The sequence below is a fragment of the Phyllosticta capitalensis genome, assembly GCF_038381095.1.
Source record: "Phyllosticta capitalensis strain CBS 128856 chromosome Unknown BKA78scaffold_8, whole genome shotgun sequence".
NCBI lineage: Eukaryota > Fungi > Ascomycota > Dothideomycetes > Botryosphaeriales > Phyllostictaceae > Phyllosticta > Phyllosticta capitalensis.
In genome coordinates, this window is record NW_027117446.1 from 758 (window position 1) to 14,699 (window position 13,942).

General features: G+C 54.9%; 5 protein-coding genes across 5 annotated transcripts; 3 read left to right on the top strand and 2 right to left on the bottom strand.

Annotated features, from left to right (window-relative positions):
• Positions 1-364: 364 nt before the first annotated feature.
• On the top strand, positions 365-2,630 carry BKA78DRAFT_297417 (uncharacterized protein; the record flags this gene model as incomplete). The annotated part of the gene is made up of 7 exons (XM_066886767.1): positions 365-516; positions 572-601; positions 657-990; positions 1,043-1,241; positions 1,304-1,501; positions 1,527-1,688; positions 1,738-2,630. The coding sequence occupies 7 exons, from the start codon at positions 365-367 to the stop codon at positions 2,628-2,630; spliced, it is 1,968 nt and encodes a 655-aa protein (XP_066741556.1).
• Positions 2,631-2,924: 294 nt separating this feature from the next.
• Positions 2,925-4,452, bottom strand: BKA78DRAFT_354607 (Alpha/Beta hydrolase protein; the record flags this gene model as incomplete). Its single annotated transcript, XM_066891760.1, has 5 exons — positions 2,925-2,992; positions 3,049-3,721; positions 3,779-4,009; positions 4,079-4,092; positions 4,149-4,452. 5 exons carry the CDS (start codon positions 4,450-4,452, stop codon positions 2,925-2,927), a joined length of 1,290 nt encoding a protein of 429 aa, XP_066741557.1.
• Positions 4,453-5,450: 998 nt separating this feature from the next.
• Positions 5,451-6,122, bottom strand: BKA78DRAFT_332501 (uncharacterized protein; the record flags this gene model as incomplete). The annotated part of the gene is made up of 2 exons (XM_066889988.1): positions 5,451-5,935; positions 5,987-6,122. The coding sequence occupies 2 exons, from the start codon at positions 6,120-6,122 to the stop codon at positions 5,451-5,453; spliced, it is 621 nt and encodes a 206-aa protein (XP_066741558.1).
• A 1,210-nt stretch (positions 6,123-7,332) lies between these two features.
• On the top strand, positions 7,333-8,757 carry BKA78DRAFT_230710 (uncharacterized protein; the record flags this gene model as incomplete). The annotated part of the gene is made up of 1 exon (XM_066883768.1): positions 7,333-8,757. A coding segment is annotated over one exon (1,425 nt), but the record flags the coding sequence as incomplete, so codon positions are not given.
• Positions 8,758-9,745: 988 nt separating this feature from the next.
• BKA78DRAFT_170811 (uncharacterized protein) lies at positions 9,746-13,826 on the top strand. The gene is made up of 7 exons (XM_066883238.1): positions 9,746-10,280; positions 10,335-10,440; positions 10,509-10,815; positions 10,863-11,019; positions 11,070-11,411; positions 11,463-11,785; positions 11,833-13,826. The coding sequence occupies exons 1-7, from the start codon at positions 10,199-10,201 to the stop codon at positions 13,624-13,626; spliced, it is 3,111 nt and encodes a 1,036-aa protein (XP_066741560.1). The 5' UTR covers positions 9,746-10,198; the 3' UTR covers positions 13,627-13,826.
• The last annotated feature ends 116 nt before the right edge of the window (positions 13,827-13,942 follow it).

Consider the following 13,942-nt stretch of genomic DNA (forward strand, 5'->3'; position numbering starts at 1 on the left):
AAAGCTGTGCACCCCGAGCCAGAAGACGGCTTCTCGCCGTTTAGGTACCTCGTTGGTCGAGATAAGAAAGTCGTTGCAATGCAGTGTCTGTAATTACTACCTCGGCGGCATACCAGATCGAGATCAACCTTCAGCCGGGTATGATGTTGCGACGACGAAAACAGACTAGTGTGCTCGGTGTGAGCCGCATGAGGTGGCTTACTTGGTAAGCCTGCAGCGGACAGAGCTTTTGTGGTCTGCACTTGCAGCCGCCCAGCCTCGCAGTGATTTTGGCCATTTTCGCTGACCTCTCGTTCCTTCCGCATGTAAACCGACAGCAGCAAACAGCTTGCCGAATCCGAATATGTTGCGGCGACGATCAACCATGCCTGAAGAACAAGCGGTGAACTTCATGAAAGAACGCTTCGATGGGTCTGTCCATGCGGCATTCGACACACGGCCGCAAATAGGCGTCAAGTTCGAGGATCGGGTCTGGAAACCGGACTTCCAGGCTGACACCAATTTCTTCGAGACTAGGTAGACGCTTTGGGGAGTCTTTTGAAGCCCTTAACGCAGCTGATTGATGTGGCAGACAAGATACACCGTCCAAGGTCGAAGGCCCGTGAGTGCGCGCCGCTCGTGGGGAGCTGTTTCAAGCTGATGACTGTCGGTTGTAGTTCTTCGCAAGAAATCGAGCTTTTCTATACGGACTGCATCATCGCGCAGCAAAAGCTAGACGAAAGAATGGAGAGATACCAGAGCAAGTCCAGGAATCGGTGCATTGAAATGACGAGGCAGCAAACGTGGACGGATGTTGAAGACGGCCTGGAGATACTGTCCAAGGAAGTCGCGCATGCCGAGAGCGAATATCGGGAGAATTTGGGATCGCTGAGATCAGGCTTTCGAAGATTCAGCAACAATGCCAACAGTGTCAAGGTGTTTGCTGACTTGATTCCGTCTTCCGACTCGTACCTCTCTGTCTTGTGCGGAGGGATAAAACTTGTCTGTGTGGTATGTTAGCCTGACAGAACGAAGAGGGAGATTGTGGCTGATTTTGCCCCAGGCTGCTAGCCGAATTGGCCACATCAGAAAAGTCGTCACCGAGTTCTTGCTGCAGGTTCATTCGCTCCTCGATGACAAAGGAAAATTGCTGAACCTGTACCGCGAAGACGTTGAGCTGCACCGAAGAAATGCAGATTTGTCAACGTCAATCCTGGTGGCCCTCGGAGAGATAGTCCGTTGGATGCATGACAAGCCCTGGAGTAAGTTTGCGCCTGAGTTTCATTCCTGCTCAACGAAGCGACAATGATTGACTTGGTTCCAGAGAAAACCATGAAGGGGATGCTCCGGCCCGATAGCTACGAGCACGACCTTGTCGAAAAAATTGAGGAGATCAAAAGCAAGGCGGCAGCCTTCAAGGACCAAGCGAGCATTTGCGGACAAAAAAAGGTCGTGAACATCGAATCGAACACACTGTTCCTCTGCCGTGCTGCAGAAAAGAACCAAATCGGACAGGGAATCAGTAGGTCGAGCTGCAGACTTTCTAGACGCAAAGCAACTGATAGATCCAGTCTATGACACGATTAACAATGTTAGAAGTGGCCAGGAGTACCTTCGCGGAGGCCTCGAGATATTGAACCAGCACGCGAAGGCCTTGAACCACGCGCTAGAGTTGTTCCAGAGTGACCCGAAACAGATTCAGCAAGAATGTCAGTATACATCTTCCAAGACTTGCTGCCAGGACACTTACGTCTGCAGACCCGTCCAGATCCAGGCAGCTTCAGAACACAAAACCAATGAAGCTAAAGCACAGGGTCGAGGATCTCCTTGAATTCCACGACCCAGCAGTCCTCGAGAACGACTACATGTCGATGCGCAAGCTCCAATTCACCATGAAGCCGTCGGAACAAGATCGAGCAGTAGCCTTGCTCCGGGACGAAAGGCTCCAGGGGTTCGTGGCGGAGCAGAATTCTGGAATGCTTCTCATCCATGGTCATGGAAACACGACGTCGGCATCACCAGTCAGTTTTGTCTGCGCGAAGCTGGTTGAATCTCTCGTCGCCGCTTCGAGGAACGAGGCGTCGCGTATCCTTACCATCGCGTTTTTCTGCGGCAGGCATCGGGATTGGGCCAGGGACTTGGACGCGCACCCACCAGGGATGTTACTAAGTCTGCTACTGCAACTCCTCGATTTGCTGCGCGCAGAAAACATTCAAATCGAATCGAGACCACTCCAGAGAGTCCTCAAACGGTTTCAGCCAGACGACGTGGAGAGCGTGCTTGAAGTCATCGTCGGAGTTTGCAAGCAGTTGCCGAAAGACACCATGCTTTTTGTGGTCGTGGACGCAGTTGTCTTTTACGAGGATCGTGATAGAAGACACGAAATGAGAAGAGCGGTCGAAGGTCTTCTGGATCTCGCTTTCATCGAAGAGGGGCCACTTGTCAAGGTCCTGATGAGTAGTCCATCCAAGACGCAAGACGCTCTTGATATTTTCAGGGCGCTGGAAGGACAAATCAGTCAAAATTTGGTCCTTGACATGCGCAAGTCTTATCCTTCGCAAGGCGGATTCCGATCTTTGAATTGGACCATTCCTTCCTCGGAAATGAGATCAACATCCGACGACGACGATGACGATAGCGAAGAGGAATGAAATGTTGTTTGTCCCCAAGTTCACTCCTTTTTAGACGCCCGCCCCGAGGCGTGGATCTTGCAAGTGACGGAGCGCACCTGGTTTTTGATTTTGCCGCTGATTCTGGAGTCCAATTAAGGGATCTGCTGCTTGTTCACTGCCCAATTAGCTCATCTCAATACCTGGATTTGCAAGTGCAAACATTGGAGTGTCTCTAGTATTCATTAACCACCTGGAGGTCTGAAACTCATGACCATCAGCCTCGCGCTGAAGTGAAGCAACGCCAGGTAGCTCGGTGATAAGCTGCGCATGCGTTCATAAAGAGCCGCCGCCTGTCTCCTGCTTTTCACTCTCGTAATCGAGTTCTGCCTTCGTCTTTTTGCCTGCGTCGCTCATCAGTACTGTACGCTGGAACACGCCCCATCTCGCACCTACCTACCTGCCGACACTCCAAAACCATACAAAGTCTTGACAATCCACTCATGCACGACCTTCGCAATCTCCAAATTGCCCAACTCCAAGTGCATGAATAAGCCATGGCCCGTAATCCCCAGATCATCCAAAAAATACCACTCGGGACTTGCGCCAACCTGTCGCAAATATTCCACGATGCAGTGGTCCCAAGTGACATGCACGCTAGCATTAGACGTGAGGGCGAGGTATGGCACGCTGGCGACGTTTGGCAACTTGCGCGCCGGCTCGACCTGCAAGATGCAGCGGCGGCGCTCGCGCGTGTCCTCGCCGACGGGCGCCGTTGCCAGCTCCTTGGGATCCGAGACTGGGGGCACGTAGTCGAGGCGGGTGTTTGTGAGGCCCCACGGACGGGTGGGGAAGGAGCCCAGTGTGGCCGGGTCGAGGCCGACGAAGAGCTGGAAGGGCGTGTTGGCGGGCTCGAGGTTGACGCTGCCGAGGACGAGGTGCGGGCAGTCGTTGGACCACAGGATGGGGGCGAAGGAGCCGAATGAGTGCGCGACGACGAAGGCTGGGCCGATGATTTGGAGGAGTTGGCAGCCCGCGGCGCGGAGGGCGGTTTCAAGGGCTATGTTGTTGGTCGTCACGGGGATGATGGAGCCGGCGAAGGCTTCAAAGGTTGGGTCGCCTCGAAGCCCGGTCTGTGGCGTGGAGTTAGTGACGTTCTGCTCGCTCGCTACGGGGATGTAATTGCATACACCAGGCCACTTATCATGGTCTTTTGCTGTAGGGTAGAGATTGGCAGTCTCCGGTGCCGTGTATCCCCTTTCGACCTCTTCAATGGTCGACCCCGGAGTCAACGGAAAGTTCTTGACGTCGTTCTCGCTCGAGCGCCCGACGGCCTGCGTGTCCAACAAGTAGACCTGGTAGCCGAGGTCCAGAAAGAACGATGCAAAGCCCTTTCGGTTGTCTGGCGTATTCAACCAGGACTGAAGATGTCCAACGAGTCAGTTTCGAGACGTTGTCAAACTGGGAACTCGGCAAGGCCGACTACTGACCGCGCCCGAAGTGCCTGGTTTCGAGTTTCTTAGCTTTCCGACGCGCCATGGACAGGTGAAGTGATTCTACCTCCAGGGTGGACAAAGATGACAGGCCTGGGTTGGCGCACGCCCAATGCCGGAGTCAACTTCTCGACGTAGACTTGGTCAACCAAGACTGTGCCGGTAGTAGGCCCCGAGTCTCCCTTCGTATACCGGCCGCCAATGTAGAAAAAGTCACGGTAGTGTAGAGACTCGCGACTTTGGCATGAGGGCGAAAGTGCGTTGACTCCATCACATTGCGCCTGCCTCTCCTCAATTGCAAAGGAAATGTTGACCAGAAGCAAGACGACGAAGAAAAAGGACCAGAGGAGACACCGAGTTCTGGGCGCCATTGCCGGCTTCGAGGACGAGTTGGAAGCAAAGGTCGACACGAGGACATGCGGTTGGTTTTGTGTTTGGCGAAATACCCGTGAGAGAAAAGCGATGGTTCGACGGAAGGTTTCCGCGAGTCACTGTCCGAAGATTTCGGGAACGCCACAATCAGTCTTGTGCTGCAAGATGGCCTCCGCCGGGGTTTCTAGAAAATAACCTCATGGGCAAGCTTGCCTGTGGTGACTTTCACTTCGCCTTCGTATCCCCAGGTCAATTGGATATAAGAACACTGGGCAGTAGACCATAAGCATGCTTAATGGACTCTTGAGGCACCTCATCCGCCACACTTCAGGCCCTCGTCCACGCGACCGCGAAACAGCATCATTAGCTCATTCAAACACTGGGCTTTATCAGAATACCCGACAAAGTACCTTGTATCTGATGGTGAGCGCCGTTAGGTGCTATTTCGGGTACAGATATCCGCAGCACGTGGGAACATGCAGCTGCGGCACGCACCGAGTTGTCTCATCCACACTTTTGGTACGAAGATTTGCGCAGGGAAAAAAGTGTAGTGTCAAGAATTCAAGACACAGTCGTGAGGACAGCAAATGCAGCTATGATTGATACGTGAATTGCGATGTTTTCCCCAAGCAAATTGAGGAGATTCGTAACTTCTTTCAGGTATCTCCAGCCAATACCGCATGTCAGATGGATAGTTGCCGGATGTTCCGACAAAATATTGGTCGTCAAGACATTCTTTTCATATCCGGAACTCAGCTGACATGCGAGCCGCACCCAAATGCGGATGATGGCGCTCAGTTATAGGCGGGGTTGCTTGGAAACTTCTCAGAAAAAAGACTTCGGAGAGAAGCCGGGCACATAGAGTTCCGCGTAGCAAGACCAGGATCCCACGCTTGTGCGTGGCACCTTATTCCAACAATGTTGAGCTCGCCGCGGGTCGTTGCGTGTGACGTGTCGACGTAAACAAAGCGAGTATCAAAATCTTCCAGACCCTAGGCTAGTTGTTGTTCACGAGCCTCTTGACCTTTTCGAGCAAAACAGGCGCCTCTCTACCAAGCTTCCTCTTACCGTCTCTTCCCGGCTTGTGTGCCTTTGCCATGGCTTTGCGCATTCGCTCACGGTCGGCCAACCTCTGCTGGCGCTGTTTCTCTGCTTCGTCCCTGGCTTTTTGGCGCGCCTCGGCCTCTTCCTTTCTCTTCTGTGCGATTGCCGCTTCTTTGGCAAAGGGCGTGGACTTGGGCTTTTTCCGGCGGCGGTCGTGGGCGGGCTTCGCATCTTCGGTCTCCGGTTCTTTCGCATTCACCAGCTCTTGGCGATCAGGGTGAAGCTCGAGCGAGGGTTCGGGGGCAGATGCAGCGTCGGGAGCAGCGGTGTCGTCGGCGGGTGGAGGTCTTTGTTGGTTCGCAAGCTCGCGCTCTTTGATCTTTGCGTATTCCTTCTTGATTTTGGCATTGTGAATCAAGTCCTTTTTGATTTTCTGGACTTTTGCGGCGTCAGCTGGGGTCAAAGAAAAGAGAGAAAAGGCGAACAAACCCTTGCGCTTGTAGGTGCCGTCGGGCAGGTTGGCTGGGCCGACTTGGAAACCCTTTGACCGATGGTCGGCGCCATGCTTGGTCTTTTTTGCGGAGCGGGTGGAGTCAGAGTCGTCGCGGGGGCGCTTTTCGGGCATGCTTGGCTGTTTGTGGTGGTGTTGAGGTAGGCAAAAGGAAGTTCAAGAACGGACGAATTTGTCGCGGCGCAAACCGGTTGCCGCTCCGCAATGACCCGGCGATGATGCACCAGAGCAGAAACAGGTCAGACTGCAGGCCCTGAGCCTCCGATTGCGCAGATTCAAAGTCTCAAATAGGCCATATGCACTGGGGCACAGTTTTGGTTGAGTATCAGAAAAGTAGAGCGTGCAGCGGTCGAGGGGCGGTTGTTGGTGCTGGCGGCGCATCGTGTGACCTCCGGCTTGATCCCCGCAGCGGTGCATCCGTTGTTCGTCATCGCTTCCTCGCCCACCGTCTCCTCTCCTCTCCTCCGCCAACCATCAGTCACAACTTCTACTCAACACCAAATTCAGCACACGATACCTCGCAAACTCCTACCACGCCAACACCATGATCCTCCGCTCGCCTTGACGCTATCGTATTTCCATTTGTCGACTTGCCGCCAACACACTTCCACTTCTCTCGACCAGTCACTACATGCGTTATCCGCACTCGGACCTGCTGCAATCCGTCCTTCTCCGATACCACCTGCGCCGTACTGCTCAAAAGAAACATCGCTATCCTCTTCCTCGCGTACCTACATACGACCGCTGCTTCTACCGCCCTCGGGTCTCGATTCGCCTTTGACACACCGATGAGCTGTCCGTAGGCTCTGAAGACAAACATACCATGCCGATATTTCACGACAGCCACCACGACGACGACGCATCTTCAGATTCTCCAAGCGGTTTCTGGTCACAAGGCGAACAATCTCGGCCTGATCATGGCTCGACGGGCTGGAGCAAGAGGTCAGGTGCGGCCCAAGAGAGTGGCTACACAGAACACGAGGCAGCCTCCAGTGTGACCGCTTCCTCATCTCCAACTGGCGATGGACGACGAGGCTCTCTCGACAGAGTGGCCTTGATACAAAGACTCAAGCGCAACCAAAGTCCCACGTCTCCTCGACACCAAGCCATATCCGTCTCGGCTGGAAAGGAGGATCTGTACCATGATGGACCGGGACCAGGAGCAGGACCCCAGGCGCATCAAGACCACACAATTTGGAAGGCCAGCTCTTCGTACATGCCAGAGCCCACCGGTCGCGCAGCTGAGGGCGCATCTTTTCACTTTTCCTCGTCTGAATCGGCGGGCGACGCACAAGACGAGGCAAACATGGCTGCTGGACTCGGCATTGAGCGGCCGAGGTCGGCGCTGCATTCGGGAGACTTTGGACAGGAAAAGTCAACGCATTTCCTGGCTTATGCAAACCCGGCAAATGAATCTGCCATTTCTACCTCTCCAGTTGCGCCTTGGCATCACTCATTTCCAGCTCCTGCCCTGCCGCAGCTGGCTGCATTGGGCAAGGAACAGTATGGCCAGTCACAACCTCGCTCTCACGCCGCCTCCCAGGCCCCACGCTTGGTCCTGCTTCCACCGACCAGCCCTCTGGTCCAACAATCGAACAATACGGACCTCGACTGGAGCCCAAGACCACGTTCACGACAATCAAGGAGTCCGGAGCGCGACAACCGCCGACATACGTTTTCGCCGCAGTCTCTGCAGTCCTACCACAGCAGATCCATTGAACGCGCGGGTAGCCGTCTTCCAAGCCAGTCCATTCCGTCTTCCAGACGAGACGGGCCCTTTCCTTATCAAGCACATCAACCACGTCGCTCATTGAGCACCTTTCAGAAGCCCCATCCAACCTCAACCCCTCATACCCCGCTCACCCGCCCCCGAGGTCCGTCAATATCAAGCGACATTTCCCCAATTCAACATGCTCCCATGGTTGGCTCCTACGAGGAATCTATTTTGCGCGGCAGGATGTCAACCACTCCTTCTCGTCCATTGAATTTCATGTGCCAAATCGGAGTTTTGGGAAGAGGCGACTGCAAGCCGCAGCTGCGCTGCCCTGCACACGTCGTGCTGCCATTCCCGGCTGTGTACTACAGCTACAACAGCGGCAATGGAAGGATTTCAGACAATCAGCCAAGCCCGTACGTTGGGCTCGTTGATTTGGAGAACAATCTCAAGAAATCGGGTGAGACCAGCGAAAGGAGGCGCAGAAAGAAGCATGCGCGCTCCGCGCAACACAGCGATCAGGAAGATGTGGAGGCGCGTCTTGGCCAGGCCAGCGCAGCCGCTCCCGACCGTCTCAGCTCAGAAAGAACCAAGACATCACTGAAATGCCCACCTGGTGGAAGTTATCGCATTCCTCAAAAGGGCCAACTTCAAATCGTCATCAAGAACCCAAACAAGACGGCTGTCAAGCTGTTTCTTGTCCCGTATGATCTGAGTGACATGGAAGCGGGCCAAAAAACATTCATACGTCAGCGCAGTTACTCTGCTGGTCCAATCATCGACATGCCCGTCTCCTCCAGGGCCAATCTCGTGAATCCAGGAGCCTCCCTATCAGCATCGGACGACCCAAATGACCGCCCAACGCTACGATATTTGATACATTTGCACATATGCTGCCCCTCTAAGGATCGTTATTACTTGTACAAAAGCATTCGTGTTGTCTTTGCCAATCGTGTTCCCGATGGAAAAGAGAAGCTTAGGAACGAGATACAATTCCCGGATCCCCGGTACAGTGCTTACAAACCCATCCGGGAGACTGTCAACAGCCCCTCCCACAACCTACCCGTCCCTTCGACGCTTTCAGCCTCTGAAAAAACCTCGCGACATCGAGCTGTCGGCCGACCGCTTCATCTCGACGGCAACGTTTACGACCGCCTCGATGGCTTGAACATTGGTCCTGGCTCGCACGCAAATCATTCTCTACATACCCCATCACCACATGTTGCACCTATTCCATTCTCGCTGCCACAGCGAAAGCTGGACCCGGTCGTCTCTCGCGCTGCCTCCCAGGACCAAATGGATGTCGATCCTCCGCCGGGGCCCTCACGTAATCCTTCGCTTGACAGCTCCGCGGAGGCCAGCGCCTGGGAAAAATTCGCCAAAGAAAGTCTCCCCAGCCCTCCGACTCAAAACGGAGCAGGCTTGCTCGCTCAAAGACTGCGAGGTCTCGACGTGCAGAAAGGAGTGGAGAAGGAGCGGCGTGACACCTGACGGCTTGGCAGCAGCTACAATCGTATTCTTTTGTCGTATTCTTCGCAAGCACCGTTTCTTCGTGTTGTTCGATTTTTTGTATGCGCACCGTCAACTGGTTTCGGCTTCCAGGCGTCAATCAGGTATGTTGCAGCCTTCAAGGGCCCGCATAGATCACGGTAGATCGGTCAAGGCGCAAAGGTTTGCTTTTGTATTGGCCAGCTTGGATGGCATGGGGGCTCGACGAATGGTATCAGCACCATCACTAGCACAAATTCGAAATGGCGATTACTCAACAAGAGACGAGAACATGCCGGCCCCTTCTACCATAGCAAATGCCTCGTTGATCAGTCAAAGTAGTGGAGCGAAGATGCAAGCGAGACTTCTCGGCGTCACATTATCCGGTATGTCACCTGGGCGTCACACCGACGGTGGCTGTGGACCCAGTCCAGTTTGGAGGCTCGCCGGGCTGATGCATGTCAGACAAAGGCGCGGGCCAAGTGATTCTTCGGAAAAGCCGAGTGACGTCGATACCAACGCACCTCCAATTTTCGGCCACTAAGTCCACGCTTTTTTCTACTTTCTGAATGGCCGGAGGTCACGCTGAACCAATTCGGTCCAATATTACGTGGTCTCGATTGTGGGGCCCCGCTAATGTGGCTTCAAGGCACCCCGCAAAAATGCACCCCAGATTCCCACGCGGTGGTCGCCGACCGCTGGTCGCCTTTCTTCAGTATTTTTCGTAACGACACCTTTGCCGTGAGCATGCCGCCTTGGCCTTCCGGCTTCGACTTTCGTCGTATTCTCGGTTCCCGAGGAGAGCGCCAGTCATGCCGCCTCGAGGCCCACATCCCGCCAGCCAGATACGATACGGTAATGCTGACAACAGATGCCAGGAGGGTGGATCTCCACAGGGCCCAGTTGTTGACTCGCAAGCCGAAGCCAAGGCCGGCCGTCATCCAAGTTGAGCAGTTGACAATTCGGGCAGTGGTGGCCTCGGATTGCAATGCACCGAAGAGTACTTGCGCCATGTCTTTCTGGAGTGCACTTTGGGCCTGCTAAAAGCCCAAAGTCCCGAGATCCTGACGGTATGTTGTACTCTGGCAGCTTCCACTGAGCTTTTGAGCTGAGAAAAATGCCAGGCTCCATATTCTACGGGCTTGTTCTGGCGGCTTCGCTCTGCCAGGGCCAGAATGTAGGGTCATTCAAGTCGCCAGATATCGAACACCGACCCAAGTTCCGCTATTGGTGAGCAGCCTCAAAGCTTGGTGCGTCTCTCAACGAGGCAGGTCTGCTGACGCTGCCCCCTTTCTCAGGCTTCCGGATGCCAGTGTGCCCAATGAGGTTGTAGCTGAAGACATCAAGGCCGTCGCCGAGGTGGGAGCTGCTGGCGTCGAGTTCCTCCCGTACTACCAGTATGGCCTGCCCGAAGCGGATCGCGGCGTCGATCCTCCAACAGATTGGACTGTTTACGGCTTTGGCACTGAGGCGTTTCGGGAAACTTTCCTGACTGCTTTGAAAGCTACCAAGGAAAATGGTCTGCTCATGGACTTTGCGCAGGGTGCCAACCAAGGACAGGGCGCGCCTGCGGTTCCTGCGAGCGAGGGTCTGGCATTCGAGTTGGTACGATTCTCTTGATCTCGTTACAAAATGGAAGACTGACTTGCCAGACCTACTCAAATGTAACGGTGGAGGCAGGAGAGACTTTCAGCGGCGTGCTCCCCCTCTCAAGACAGCCTGACAACTTGTTGGGCAGTTTCATGCACGGGCTGGAAGAGTTTGGGGACCAGACGCTGCTTGTCGCCCAAGCCGTGCGTGTCGCCAAGGGTGAGAAAAGACTCTCATTTGCCTCCCTACTCTTGCTAACCCACAAACAGCATCTCAGGTTTCGGCGGGTGGTGACGAATTTGCGGTAACGTTTCCAGCTCAAGAAATTGCCGAAATCATCGACGTGACGTCGTCTGTCGGCGCTGACCGGTCGTTGGATTGGACGGCACCGGCCGGCAACTCGACGTGGCGCATCTTTGCTTGGTACGAACGCTATGCGAATCAGCGCTCGTGCTCGCCTGGACTCAATGCAACGGACTACGTCGGGAATGGATCCTGGACTGTCGACCACTTCAGCGCTGCGGGCTCGAAAAAGTTGACGGATTTCTTGGATGAGCACATGTTCTACGATGACGAGTCGAAGGAGCTGCTGGCCGCCGTCGCAAAATACGGTAAGTGACAAGTTCTTGATGTGTGTGTGACTTTGCTGACGAACGTGGCAGCTTGGGAGGATAGCATGGAAATGCAAACTGCTCTCTGGTGGACTCCTGGATTCCGCGACAAGTTCGAGAAGAGCCGCGGTTACGACATTGCGTCGTGTCTTCCTTATTTGATTGTTACGGACAACTATTGGGCTCAAGCGATAGTCCCCTACGGAGAGACTTTCACCGCCACCAACTCAACCCTCCAAGACCAGTGTAACTACGACTACCGGACAGTTCTCAATGAGGGCTACCAGGAGTATCTCAATCACTATGTGGAGTGGACGCATGGTCTTGGAATCGAGTACTCGGCTCAGCCGGCGTACAACCTTCCTCTTGAGATGGTAAGGAAATTCTCGACTCAAAAGCATCAAGACTGACATGCGCATAGCTTGAAGACATTCCTCTCCTTGATGCACCCGAAGGAGAGTCTCTTGGCTTTAGCAACATTGTCGACACTTATCGTCAGTTCGCTGGCCCCGCCCACTTAGCCGGAATCTCGGTTGTGTCGTCTGAATGTGGCGCTGTGCGTGGTGCTCCGTATCTTCAAACGCAAAACGACCTCCTGTGGTCTGTCAGACGAGGCCTTGCGGGCGGCATCTCCATGAACGTCCTCCACGGCTTCGCGTACTCCGGTCCCTACGTCAACACGACTTGGCCGTCCTACACAACTTTTACGTACCGCTTCACCGAGATGTGGAATCATCACCAACCTGTTTGGCGCCACATGAATGACACGATCCACTACATTGCCAGGAATCAATTCGTCTCACTTACTGGGACGCCAAAGGTCGACCTTGCATTCTACTTTTACAGTGCACCCTGGTTGGTCGCCGGTCAGTACGAGAACACCAAGCTTCAGGACCTTGGATACACGTACGACTATCTGGCGCCCGGAAACCTCCTCAGCGACGACGTTGTTGTTGATTCTGCCACGCTGGCCCCAAGCGGACCGGCGTACAAGGCGCTTGTCTTTTCAAATCAGACCTTGATTTCTCCCGCCGCAGCCGCAAAGATTCAAGATTTTGCCACGGCCGGGCTCCCTCTCTTCTTTGTCGGCGCGACCAACTTCACAAGCATCGGAAAGAAGGCTGGCGAGGCCGAGGAAGTGGCGGCAATCCTGAGCGGCATCATCGACGGCGGACTGGAAAACGTCTATACCGTCGATTCTGCAGCCGGGCTCCCAGACGCGCTTAAGGCAGCTGGAATTTCGCCCAAGGTTTCTTTCCCTGGAGAGATTCCAGACTTTTACAACTTTTGGCGGAGCACCGACGGCGTGGAGTACGCGTTCCTCTACAACGATGGAAATGCTTCGCAGTCGGCCGACATCACGTTCGACGTGTCTGGGACTCCGTACTTCTTCGATGCATGGACTGGCGACGTCTCCCCGGTCCTTCAGTACACCAGCGGCCCCGACGGAGTCTCGATCCCGATCACCCTGGCATCAAACCAAACAACAATCATCGGGTTCTCCGCCTCCAACACCACGACGGAGCTCCCATCGACCCCCAAGGTCCACATCACCAAGTCGTCCGGATCAATTGCGGGGCTGGCATACAGCTCGAACGGCGGCCTCGTTGCCAAACTCGGCGGCTCCGCATCACTCACGCTTTCCGACGGCAGCACGAAGAACCTGACGGCAGCGCCCCCCGCCGCATCTAACCTGACGACGTGGGACCTGACGATTCAAGACTGGCACCGCACCAACGACAGCTTCAGCATGGACACGGCCATCTCCTACCACACGTACAAGGCGCAGCCGCTCACGCCGTGGCTCTCGCTGGACCCGGCGCTGGCGTCCGTCTCGGGCATCGGCACGTATACAACCACCTTCGCATACCCAGCAACGGCGCGCGGCGCGCCCTCGCTCGGTGCCATCCTGCGCCTCGGTCCCGTCACAAACAGCGTGCGTGCGTGGCTGAACGGGAAGCTCCTCCCGCCCTTCGACATTTCCGACGCCGCGCTCGACGTGACCGAGTACGTGCAGACGGGGTCCAACGACTTGGTGGTGGAGGTGACGACGACGCTGTTCAACCGCATCAAGGCGTACGGCAACTCGACGTGGTCGGTTGGCGTGACGGCGAATGATGAGAGCGAGAACTTTTATGCGGATGCGGCGCCGTATGAGTATGGGCTGAAGGGGCCGGTTGTGGTGGATTGGGTGGTGCTGCAGACGGTGGCGTAGGTTGGCAGGCAGGGGCAAGTGTATATATTTTTTGCATTGCATCGCCGAGTTGATGGAGTCAGATTCTTCGTCCTTTTGGCTGTGTGAGGCCTTTTCTTCGAGGGTATGCTTAGGGGCACGCGCGTTGGTAAGTGCGAAGTCCTTTCATGGTCCTCTGTTATGGCCTCAAGCTGGCGACAAGACAAGCTTTGGTGATGAACGTTTTTGCTCTGCTGACGTCCCCAACAGAAAGGAGTGAACGACAAGGTTTCAGTCTTGACGTGTTTGAGTACAAATCTTCGTTCTATGATATCGACAAAGCAATCCTCACAAGTCG